Source organism: Silurus meridionalis, chromosome 19, assembly GCF_014805685.1.
Source record: "Silurus meridionalis isolate SWU-2019-XX chromosome 19, ASM1480568v1, whole genome shotgun sequence".
Taxonomy (NCBI): Eukaryota; Metazoa; Chordata; class Actinopteri; order Siluriformes; family Siluridae; genus Silurus; species Silurus meridionalis.
The window spans coordinates 2,604,247-2,616,925 of NC_060902.1; the positions used below are offsets into that span (position 1 = coordinate 2,604,247).

The 12,679-nt window shown below is 39.6% G+C and overlaps 1 protein-coding gene across 3 annotated transcripts; it reads left to right on the forward strand.

Moving 5' to 3' along the window:
• Window positions 1-558: 558 nt before the first annotated feature.
• On the forward strand, window positions 559-11,600 carry nucks1a (nuclear casein kinase and cyclin-dependent kinase substrate 1a). 3 transcript variants are annotated; one of them, XM_046874478.1, is made up of 9 exons: window positions 563-705; window positions 924-971; window positions 3,354-3,403; window positions 4,359-4,452; window positions 7,731-7,777; window positions 7,869-8,024; window positions 8,211-8,363; window positions 9,933-10,085; window positions 10,620-11,600. In XM_046874478.1, exons 2-9 carry the CDS (start codon window positions 955-957, stop codon window positions 10,865-10,867), a joined length of 918 nt encoding a protein of 305 aa, XP_046730434.1. In that variant the 5' UTR covers window positions 563-705; window positions 924-954; the 3' UTR covers window positions 10,868-11,600. The 3 variants fall into 3 exon arrangements, with proteins under 3 accessions (XP_046730436.1, XP_046730435.1, XP_046730434.1); XM_046874480.1 differs by having other exon boundaries at window positions 559-971; window positions 9,936-10,085; XM_046874479.1 differs by having other exon boundaries at window positions 559-971; window positions 8,214-8,363.
• The last annotated feature ends 1,079 nt before the right edge of the window (window positions 11,601-12,679 follow it).

Consider the following 12,679-nt stretch of genomic DNA (forward strand, 5'->3'; position numbering starts at 1 on the left):
AGACGTCACGGCGGGTTGTTAATTAAAAACAGCTTCTCGTTGGAGATACAGTGCTCGCATTACATTTAGGTTTGTGGAGAACAGTGAGAAGAAGGATGCCATTTTAGGTGTGGGTGAAGGATCCAAAATAGGTCACTGATCAGGGTATATCATTGAAATCGAATAAAAGGACTGTGTGAGAAATCGCAAATGGATTCAGGTGACTAAAGAACACCGGTAAAGAGGTGTGTTTTACGTACAATTTGTGTTTTTAAGACGTTGGGGGAAAAAAACCCACAGCTTTTTACAGACATGTCTACCGGGGGCCTCTTTTGTGTTTTCTGAAGCAGTGCGAGTGCAACCTAACTGCGTAGAGAGGAGGCTGGAGGGGGGAGGGAGGGGAGAGAGAGCGAGAAAGAGAGAGAGAGAGGAAAAAGAAGGCGGGACATGCGCGCTGAGTTTTGACCGACGTTGAAGGTCGGCCAATGGGAAGGCGGACGCGCGTTTCGAATGACCCAATCGCGGCGCGGCGTCGGAAAGCGCGCGCACGCTGGTGAGGCAACGGGGCGGGCTCATTGGCCAGATAAGCGCCGCCCACCCTCCTCTCCGCGCGGTGGCTGAGAGTTAGGTTGCGCGGAGGGGCTGCAGTTTCAGTTTGTTTTATTCACCATTTTGTGAAGCTCAAGCTAAAATAATAAAGTAAAAAAACGAAGAAGCGCACTGCAGGTTTTTTCCCCCTCACCCGGGTTTTTATTTACTTTTGCGATTTCGGGGTTAAAAAAAAACAAAAACGAGGGGGCGTTGGTGTTTCATTTATGCGACGTTACATTTAGTCATTTGGTGATTAGCTGTTGTGTGTTTGGGGTTCTTTTTTTTCCTTTTTTTTTTTTTTTTTTTTTTTTAATTTTTCTCCTTTTTTCCTTTTTTTTATAAAAAAACGAAAGGAAAAATCCTCTCCACGGTGTTCCTGCAGAAATGTCCCGGCCAGTGAGGTAGGTTTGGATGTAAAATGTCCTCCTCAGTGCTGCTGCTGCATTGATTGCGCGCGTGCACTCCGAGGAGTTTGTTGCCTTTCACGCACGTGCCAACATTGCTTTACCTTAATAACCTCATTTACTACCATCTATTTATTCTCATTTCTGTGTGGTTGATCCAGATTAGATTTTTTTACAAAGCAAAAAAGAATTCCTTGCCTCACCCTGTGCAGAATGCATGTTTGAAAATGTGGCTTGCATGGTGCATTTTATATATATATATTTATATATAAATATTATAATTGTTTTGCATGGTGCATTTCCTTTAATCATAATGTGCATGAATCATCTAAATACAATGCAGTAATGCAGACATTTTATATCCGATAAATGCAATCAGGTCCCCCCCCCCCCCCCCTTCTCTCTCTCTCTCTCTCTCTCTCTCTCTCTCTCTCTCTCTCCTCGACCAAGAACATGGCCTCCCATTCATACCACGCTTCGAGAAGAGAATATACATTTTGGATATTTTTTCTTCTTTATTAAAACACTGTCCGGGGACCGCAATTATATTCAACCATGCACCAAATAATAATACATTTTATTTATTTATTTGTGTTTGGTAACAAAAACAAAGGGGGGAAAAGAAAAGCGAGACGCTGCGGCTCGCGCTCAATTAACATGGGCGTGTGACGCAACAAAGGGGCGGAGTTTGTCTACTGGCCACACCCCCCACCCTTTACGTTCAAATCTCTTCAGAGGGATTTTTATTTATCGAATTATTTATTCAATAAATCTCACTATCTAGTTGATTTTGCGTTTAATTGAATTTAATTTATTCAGAATGCATATTGATGTGTTTATTGAAATGTTTAACATTGTTATAACGTGTGCATTTTTAAGATAAAAATAACACTGCTGTTTAAAATGTTAATTGTTTTTTGTAATTGTCATTAGTGGGGTTTCTGTTTGTTTGTTTAAAAAAAAGATTGCTAAATATAATAATGGTTGAAAATTTATTGAAGTGGTTTGGGAAATTTTGTGGAAAAAAATGACTAAGTGCATTTATATCTGAGGTAAAAAAAAAAATTGAATGAGTAAACGAATAATTAATTATTATTAAAATTTCGCTAATAAATAGGTCCTTCCGTACATAATAAAATTAGATTGACATAGTGCCTGTCTGTATAAAATTGTATTAATTGTATAAATAAAAGTATGAATAGAAACAAATTTATCCTTCAAGCAATAAACACAATGTTAAATGACCAAAAATTAAAAACATATGCATTTAACCACTTCTGAAGTCGGTAAATATCACATACAATTTTATAAAATATATACTATACAGTATATGTAAATATAATATACAATATAAAATACCACATGGATAGTTAAACCCCTATAAAATTAAGCACCATTATAGAGTTTATATGGACATTTATTAATGTTGTTTCCTGACCAATTTCAGCACCACACATGTATGCAAATAAGGGAAAAAAGGTTTAATAGCTTTGCAAATTAAGATTATTAAATGTAATGCAGTGTAACCTCGATACTCGTAGGGGTTACGTTCTATGACCCCTCGCGAGTAACAAAAAAAGTGTGATTTTGACTCCTTTTGATGTTTCGTTTTTTAAGGGTAATTGTACATGTACTGTAAACACAACAAAAATTGTAAATTACTTGTCACGTTAAATGAATTATACATTAATAAAATAAAAAGTTACTTGCGGCTTCTCGCAAACCATATATACACACATGCGCATATATATATATATATATATATATATATAATTACACAATTATTATAACATAGTATTTAAGAATAATGTATGATATTATAGCATTTAAATAAGTAATTTGCTAAAATAATATACAAATATGGAACCATAACTGCATCATAACTATTTAAAAAAAAATATAGAGTAATAAATACGTGTATTGTGGGAATAGTATAGAAAAGATTATCGGTTTATTGTTCACGGCCTCGTACTTTTTGATATTTCGGGTCTTTATCTTGATGAGACGTGAGATTATTCTGCCCAGGAGGCCGTCCCGCATTAAAGTCGTACGATCGGCACTTTTGCTGGGTCGAGGTTTAGTTCTAGTAAGCGGAGGTCCGAGAGCGTGAGGCGGGGACGCGTGGTCTGGTTTAATCGATTGACATCCTCGGTGTCTCCAGAATGGGATTTGTTAGCGATGAAGCCATGATTGGGTCGTGCAAAATCATTTTGTCTTTTTCAAAGTCAGGTCTTTGAGACGTATTGAAGCGTATTGTTGAAAAAATTGGGTCGTTTTGCGAGTAATAAATACCGAAGCTGATGTTTGAAAAAAAACTTGACTTCCTGTGTTCTGTGTGGATCGTCTGACGTGAGCTCTGTTATTGTGTTTATTCTACAGGAACAGAAAGGTGGTGAATTATTCACAGTTCAACGAATCTGATGAAGCAGGTAACGTCGTGTTTAAATTCTTTATTTATTTTGCAGACGGATTTTTGAAAAATGGAATGCAAAAAATGTTTCGTTAGCATACGGCTTAAAATCAAAATCCCGGCGTTACCGGCGTCCTTGTGCGCCATTCGGCTTCTTGGTCTACAGCCTTATAGATTAGTGGGCGGGACAAAAACATTATAGCCAATCGTTACTTTTTGTATCCCTGTGCCTCGAGGCAGTTTTTTAGAGCATTTTTTAGGACTAAATGCAGAATGCGATGTTCCATAAGGAGCACATAGCAATAAAGTCGTCCGCAAGAATTTGAACTTAATGGGAATTGTTTTTAGAGTTTTATGTTGAAAATAAGGTAAGTTATTAATAAAAATGTAATTAATTATAAACTGAAGTAAAAGTATACCTGAAATACTGTACAGTGTATCATGTATTTACCCGAGACAAAGAAAACGTTGTGAAACTGCAGATGCTGAAAATCATAGTTTCCCACTGATTTATTGGTTGGGCGGAGTTAAAGACACCAGATTTAGCCAGTGAAAATAAAAAATCCGGTGACGTGTATATAGAACTCCACCACTTCAACTAATAAACAAGCAGAGAAACGACGCATAGGCTACGCTACATTACTCACTATAAATGTGATTTTTCTAGAAATGTACACAAAATTCATCTCGCTATATTCTGGCAAATGTTTTCTGTGTGTGTTTAAAGCGTGCAGGAGGAGGATTTATAGATTAAACAATAAAAAAAATTAAGCGTTTTTGGGGTGGCGTCCGTTTATTGCGGAAATTAGTTTTTCGCGGTCGGTTTTGGCACGTAACTACCGCGATAGACGGAGGACGACTGTGTCACGGTCGGGTTTCTGAAAGCTGTCAGAATTTGATTAAAAATGCTCATCTTTCAACGCTCAAGTTTCATCTTTTGGTCGTATGTTTTGTCATTTTTTTTGCCCCTTTAGATGAGTATGAACAGAACAAGGACAAGCCCAAGAAGGTGCGTGCAGCACCGCGGGAAATCAAGCACAAGAAGTCCAAGAACTCTCAGGAGGAAAGGTGAGAAATTACTTTATAGTTACTTCTTATTCCACGTTCTGGAAATGAAACAAGTCAGTTTAAGGGGTCTTGTTTTGCAGCATTAAATAGTAATGAATATTTTTGAGGTTAATAAGACCAAGGCCACGCTCATGCTGCAGGACATTTCGTTCAGTTTTTCCTAAATAACATTTTAAACAATGGACATTTCCCCAAAGCGTTTTTTTACCGAGATAAATGTTATAAAATGAATGTATAAGTTTGTCCCTAATGAGAGAGCCAGTGGTGAACTCCTTGAGACTTCATGAGGAAGAAACCTTAAGAGGAACCAGACACAAAAGGGAACCTGAATGTCTATTCGTTATTGAGGTGTTCAGTGATGGGCGCTTAAATGCAGAACCGTTCATGACGACCCGAGATCCTTAGCTGTTGTAGCCCACTGTTGATCTTAATCACAGTCCAAATCCATCCTCAAAGTTCTTGAGTTGCACGGCTGTACAGAGTGCTCTCTAATGGAGGACAACTTCATCCAGATGTAGGGGGTCAGGATGAATCAGGCAGATCTAAAGAGAAGAAAGAGATGGGATCACTGGTACCTCAGGAGAATTTTTAACTCAACGGAGAGAAAAAAGGGAAAAAAGAAGAGTAAAGGGGTGAAGGATTATTAAGCTTCTTATTAGGGGTCACCGATAGTGGATTTTACCGATAGCCCAGTTGGATTGTATTCGCCAATACCCGATTAATCAGCTGATGGTTTTTAAAATGAATACTGACGAACAGAACACTCCTTCTAAAATACTACTGAACTTTTTATTTGCGAAAATAAAAAAAAAGCCAAATCATAAAAATGCAAAATTAAATAAATAAATAAATATTGAGGAAAATAAGACCTGCATTCAGACTGAAACAAAAGGTAACACAATTTATTTAAAAAAAAAAAAAAGCGTTACATCCGAAATTAATAACTAAAATATATAAAAGAATTTAAAAATAAATAAATAAATATCAGTGATTCACCTCTAGAGGCTGCTCTTGTACTGTATAATTACAGCTACCTTCTTAACCGCTTTGGCAACAGACGCAACCCGGAAAAACTATCGGTATATAATAGTTGAATTTTGCCAATCAACTATTGAATTGACCGACCACCAGGGCTGCAACTAACGATTATTTTGTTTTTCATTGTTTTTCTATTAGATGTTTTGCTCACTATAACTATACAAAACATTTAATTCAGGGTATTTGTGTGAAAGCGTTTGTTAAAAAAAAACTACATACTGAGTTCAAATAACTTATTTTGACATTTTATAAAGCTAATAATGGCTGCTTGTTGGAGTGCATGGGGATTTCTCTTTGAACAAATTCACTCGCTGGGTATTTTCTTTCTGTGAAAAATAAAAAAACAACAATCGAGTATGCAAGTTGAAGCAATTTGTGTAAATCAACATTGTGTTGTTTTGAATGGCAAGTTGACGACCGCTTAAAAAATGAGAAAAATCATCGTTGTTCAGCTATGAAGATCAGCATCTAGAATATATAGTTTATTTTTGTATTATTGAATAATATGCATAAATTAAATATGCAAACATTGAAAACAAGCATTTGAATGTAGTAAAGCTGCAGTGAATCAAATTTGAAAACAGAAGTTTTTGTTGTAGTAGACAAATGCAATAAAAAAAGAATGGAACCGAGAAACGCAGCACGCTAACAGATCTGATTTAAAAATAAATAAATAAATTAAAATAGGAAATATGTGCATTGGTGTACAGAAGCATAAACATTCACTGAAAACCACAACAATGATTAAAATTATAATTGTTTACTGCTGCTGTTATTTGCTGCGTTTAGTTTGTTCACACCGGTTTAATTGAATCGATCACGAAGTCGCGAGCGAGCCGATTGCAGGACATGACGCTCGCGAGTCACGACAGAACTGATCCAGTGCGACACAAAAGCACTTCATTAAACTGTACCTTTTGACCCCGTACTCTCCGCCATTTCACAAGCAGCCGTTCTCTTACACGCTAAACCGTAACTTACGCAGCATAACTAATTGATGATGCATTCGTTGCCAACAAATTTTATTAGCTATTATTGATTTTTCGATTAGTTTTTGCAGCCCTGTCGACCACTAAGCTTTGTTGCTATATAATACCCCACCTGTGTTTAATTAACAAATAGATAAGAGCCTCCCATTGGATAATTACTGCATGATAATGTTTCAGCTGGCAACAAGTTATTTAACCCTGACTGATGCAGTGAGTAGCTTCTTGTTTCTTAAAAAAAAATGCCAGAATACGCCTCCTGTGGTCGTGGAAAAGATCTGTTTCAGAAGGGTCAAATTATTATTACATGTGCCAAGCAAAAAAAAAAAAAAAAATAATCTAAGGAGATTGTTTAAAATACTAAAATTGGATTAAGATCTGTCCAAAGCATTATTTAAAAACTGGAAGGATTGTGGGGAACCATCTCAGAGGAAGAAATGTGGTCGGAAAAATCTTGAATGATCACGATCACTTACACGTTTGGCGAAATCAAATCGTAAAATAACAACAGTCGAGCTCGTGGCTATGTCAATACAAGATCTTGGTGAAAAATTACAAGTTTGGACTCGGACAAGACTAGTAAATGGCACCATGACTAAAAAGTAGGTGGCAGAAGATACCACAGACATGAAGGATCAAACTTGAGAGAACACATGAGAACGGGGGCTCAGCAGCATCTAGACGCCCTACTTCACCAAAACCGTTACCTCGGAAATCGATGCTATGGCAACCCAAATGAACAAGCAAAATTATCATCAAAAAAGAAACCTTGTGAACCCGAGTGCTCGTTAGAGGTCTACCGATAATCGGATTTTATCGATAACTAGTTTAGATCGTACTTGCCAATAACTGATTAAGCAGCGAATAGTTTTTAAAACGGATACTGGCTTAAAAAAAAAAAAGAATAAAAAAAACCCCTGTAAGCCAGTACTAAACTTTTATTATAAAAAAAGTACTAAATCATCCAAATCTTCTAATTATAATTATGAATATATTAATTAATCAGCATAATTAATTAATATAGCGCACTCCATGCAGCGCTGTCTAGCGTGTGAAAGCAAACAGCCTGCGCTGCCAGTGATTCGCCTCTAGTGGCCGCTCTTGTAATGACTGTGAATCGGTGCTGATTAATCATCAAAACCAGTCGATCTCTACAGATAGTTTAATTCTGCCTGAATTCTTTAGCTTTTAGGTGTTGTCAAGGTAATATTAATGAGTGGACATGCATTTCTTTTCTTCTTCTTTTTCTCCCAGTGATGACTCGGATGACAAACTCTCCAAACCTAAGAACGATTCAGCAGGTAAGCGAGACGGCGTCTAAACCATCCAGCCCTGCACGGAATCCAAGTTTCTGTCTGTCTGTCGATCTAATCTAACCTATTTGCCCTTCAGATGATTTCGGCAGCGACGAAGGCAACGACTTCGGGGAGGAACAGGAGGAGGAAGACGGAGGAAGCGATTATGAAGCCAAAAAGGGGAAGAAAGGAAAGAAGGGCAAAGTGGAGAAGCCTAGCAGTAGAAGACCACTGAAGAGAAAACGGGATTCTGGTGAGTGCCATTACTTTGACCACATTCTTTTGCTTTTTGCTTTAATTGTTTTTTTTTAGTTGTCCTTGTTTTGACTGTGTGTGTGTGTGTGTGTGTGTGTGTGTGTGTGTGTGTGTGTGTGTGTGTGTGTGTGTGTGTGTGTGTGTGTGTGTGTGTGTGTGTGTGTGTGTGTGTTGATTCTCACAGCAGATGAGAGCGATGAGGATAAGGTGAGCCGGAAGCCCAGGCAGGTGAGACAAGCCGCCTCCAAGGCTGCGTCTAAACAGAGAGAGATCCTGCTTGGGGACAAAGGCAGTGAGGATGAGGATAAAGATGAAGATGAGCACACCTTCGTGGATCGTGAGTTCACTCGGCTTTTTATGCTCCAGCCTTTAAACGATGGCCTCGGAAATAAATTCCCATCGTAGACATTCGATCAGAATTTACTCCTTTTTCTGTTTTGTGTTTCTTTGTCAATGTGTCTTTCTTTATCTGTCTGTTTCCTTATTCGTCTCCGTTAATGTCTCGCTCTCTAGCCATTTTTTTTTTTTCCGTCTCGCTCAATGTGTCTCTCTCTTTATTTGTTGCGGTCTCTTTCACCTTATCTGCCTGTTGTTTTTTTTTTTTTTTTTAGTCTGTCTCTCGTTTCTCTCCATCTGTATTTTATTTATTTATTTTTTAATGTCAATGTGTCTTCATTTCTCTTTGTGTTTCGGTTTCTGCATGTCTTCCATCTGTGATTTCTCAGTCTCCTTGCTTCATTTTCTTCTTTTTATCCTGTCTTCACTACTACTTTTCTGGTCCTCTTCTTCCTTTACTTTTTCTCCTTCATTGTCTGCCCTTTCCTTCTTTTTTTCTTGTTTCTTTTCAATTCTGTGTTAAATCATTCCTCTGTCTGTCTCTCTCTATATCTGTTTGTTTGTCCATCTATCTTTCTTCATTCCACCCCCTCTCTCTCTCTCTCTCTCTCTCTCTCTCTCTCCTGTTCTGTTTTCTTTCCTCTGTCTGTCTCCGTCTCCATCCCTGTGTCTGTGCCTCTCTGTTTCTCTCTCCGTGTCTGTCTCTTTGTCTCTATATGTCTGGGTCACCACTCTCTCTGTCTTTTGTCCATGTCTTTTGACTGTCTCCATATCAAATTTTTTTTGGTCTCTTCTCCCTTTCTGTCCCTCTCCTGTCTGTCTCTATATCTGTTTGTTTGTCTTCCTATCTCTCTTCATTCCACTCCTTCTGTCTCTCTCATCTCTGCCTGTGTTTTGCTCTCTCTTTCTCCTGTTCTGTTTTCTTTCCTCTGTCTGTCTCTCTCTATCCCTGTGTCTGTGCGTCTCTGTTTCTCTCTCCATGTGTCTCTATATGTCTGGGTCACCACTCTCTCTTTGTCCATGTCCTTTTGACTGTCCCCATTTCTCTCTCTCTCTCTCTCTCTCTCTCTCTCTCTGTGTGTGTGTGTCTCTCTCTCTCTCTCTCTCTGTGTGTGTGTGTGTGTGTGTGTGTGTGTGTGTGTGTGTGTGTGTGTGTGTGTGTGTGTGTGTGAGAGAGATGCAGAACTCCTCAGAGTTATCTCTACCTGTATGAGGTGACCGTTTTGGTAATGAAAATGAAATGAAATTGCTTTGAGAAGATTCTTCACTTTCCCAAACCCGCCTGCGGCGTTCGTTTCGTGATCTTCTGCAGCGGCGCTCGTGCTTCACTGCCGCGTTTCGCTCCTGAACCCAGTCGTCGGATTTATCCTGCCAGTCCCTCCTGATGGCAGTAATCATAAATAACACCATTACATTTATAAACTGCCCCCGAGTCTTTTATTGGGGGTGTGATTTATTTTCCGCTGTAGGCCTCCTGCAGAGTCTCTGTTTATCCTGTTTTTTTTTTTTTTTTTACGAAACGGTCTCTACGCTGGCACTGAACCCTCGCCGTTACACTCGTGTGTTCCAGAAGAGTCCGGGAGCGATGAGGACTTCATGGTGGACGACGATGACGACAGCGACTATGGGCAGTCCAAAAAGAAGGGCAAGAAAGTGAGCCTGAGAGGACGCAAGGTGGAGAAGAAGGAGAAGAAATCCCCGAAACCCAGACTAAAGGCCACAGGTACATATAGCCATGCTCTCCTCCACTCTGTCCACTTGAGACAGGGACAGATCGACGGTGAAGGCAAGAAAGACAGACGGACCCTGGGGTGGAATGAGCCTGAAAGATGGACAGATGACTAGACAGAGAGGGGAAGGGATAGTAGAACAATAAAAGGGAGGGAGGGAGAAATTGAGATATGGGGTAGGTGGGCAGATGGAGGGATGGTAAGACAAGAGGAAAAGGAGGGGGCTCAGACAGATAGAAAAGAACAGATATGGATAGTGATGACTAGCTGTAGGGAGGGATGGACAGACAGGAAGGGGTCGGGGTGGCTGGACAGAGAGGAAGAGGGGAAGGGAGGGATGGACAGAGAGGAAGAGGGGGGACGGAGGGATGACCAGGTGGATAGAGGGTGAGACAAGTGGGTACAGTTTGAGAGGGACAAAGACAATGATTCCCTGAACTGCCTCATATGAACGTTTGGTGTTTGTCTGTTTTTCTTTATTATTATTGTAAAGATCTAAACACTGTTTGCGTCTGTCTGCCTCCCAGTTACCCCGAGCCCCATGAAAGGAAAGGGCAAAGGTCGCCCGAGTGCGGCGAAGGCCCTGGGGAAATCCTCGCCCAAAGAGGAGGAGGAGCCCGACAGCCCGCCCGAGGACGAGGATGAGGAGGACGAAGTGGAGAAGAAGAGCTCGCCGCCACCATCCGCCAAGAAGAAGAAAAACACCCCTGACGAAGAGGAAGATGAAGAAGAGGAAGACGGTTCAGAAGAAGATGCGCCGTCCGGGGAGGATTAGTCGCCTCGCTTCTCGTTCGCGCTCTTTCCTCTTTTTTTTCTTTTTTTTTCTGTCGCTTTTTTCCCTCCGTTTGGAGTTTTTTTTTTTTTTTTTTTATTTCTCTGTGGTGACCTGGCTTTTTAAAACATACACTTTCTGTATCACCAAAACCCCTATTTCCCCAGTGTGTGTGTGTGTGTGTGTGTGTGTGGGATTTTGTTTTGTTTTATTTATAGGTTAGAACTATTAGGAAAGCTCCTCCACTGCTCATGGGCTGCTGCTTGGACGGTTTTTCCAGAGTTCTTTGATCATCTCCATATACTTCCTGGTGTTTCCATAGTTTTTCCTGTTCCAACATGCGCCACCCAACCCCATTGTACCATTTTAGGATTGATTGACAGCTTCTGTAAGCCACACCCCTTTATCTATGTTTGATATTAGTAATTTTTTACTGTGATTTCCTCACTCACACACACACACACACACACACACCCCAACACCCTGAAAATCAATATTAAATCTTTCCTCATAATAACCACCTCGTGTTTACTGACATGGGTTGCCAGATCACCCAGAATCCTAGCCTTTACCAGTTAATTACACACTGAACCAATCTAACATTATCTGGACAGTCTAATCCTCTCCAAATCGGACCAATTTCAGTGTAATGAAAACTAAAATGTTTTTAAAATTAATTACCCAGGATTTTTTTTTTATAAATCATTGAAACTGTGAGTGAAGTCGAAACACTGCTTTCAAACCAATCTGAGCCTTTTATACCCTTTTTTTACACGCCGCCCGTGTGTCACGTGAGATCCAAATTCAAACATTTTTTGCATAAAGCTTATTACACACACAATTTTAGCCGGTGAGTGTTCGAGCAGGGAAACGCCCCCTTTTTACCCCCCCCCCCCCCTTTTTTTTTTTTTTTTTTTTATAATATATAAATCCAGATCCCCATTAATACGATTGGTCCATGTTCAATTATTTGATATTTGTTGCCCCAAATTTATATTCAATAATTTGCTTAATATTTTTGCTTAATATTTTAAGTAAAAAAAAAAAAAAATCTCCTTCTCTTCTTTTTTTTTTTTTTTTTTTTTTTTTTTTTGGTGTCTCCTAAGGGATTTTTTCATTCACTAAATCATCTCCTAACTGAAACCTATTTTTGGTTTTGCTTTGTTGTGTGTGTGTGTGTGTGTGTGTGTGTGTGTGTGTGTGTGTGTGTGTGTGATGTAATCTTAAGCAGTGTATAGGATGTTTTAAAAAGAAGGGTTATTCCCCCTTCCCTGCCCCTCCCTTCTTTCTTTACTTCTTGTTTTTCAGTGATGACCTGAGCCCCGACATGCTTTTCTTTTTCCCCCCTCTCTCTCTCTCACACACACACACACACACACTTTAAAGCAGAGATGTAAATTTAAACGCTTTAATTTGAACATTCAGGACCGCTTTCTCTCATCCAGGACTCCAGCTAAGTTTTATTTGCTGCATTATAACCTTTTTAAAAGCCGAGACGTGACTTCCTGCAGCGAGGCGTTTGTTCTGTAGCCGTAAGCGCAGAAAAGTCGAGGGACTCCCCCCACTCTCGCGCGTCGAAGCGAATTTCCTCCGAACCAGCTCGAGGAGTCCGTTTGAAACGTCCTGTTCACGCCCCGGCGTCTGTTCCTCTCGTTTCAGCTCCAGAGCTTTAACACGATGGACTTGGATCATGACTTCATCTGTACAGTCTTCATGTGCATGAACTTCTCATGAGGCTTTAAAGCGACCCAACAACACGCTTCGGGTTTTTTTTTTTTTTTTTTTTTGTGCCAGGCATCACCGAGTATTTCCCGA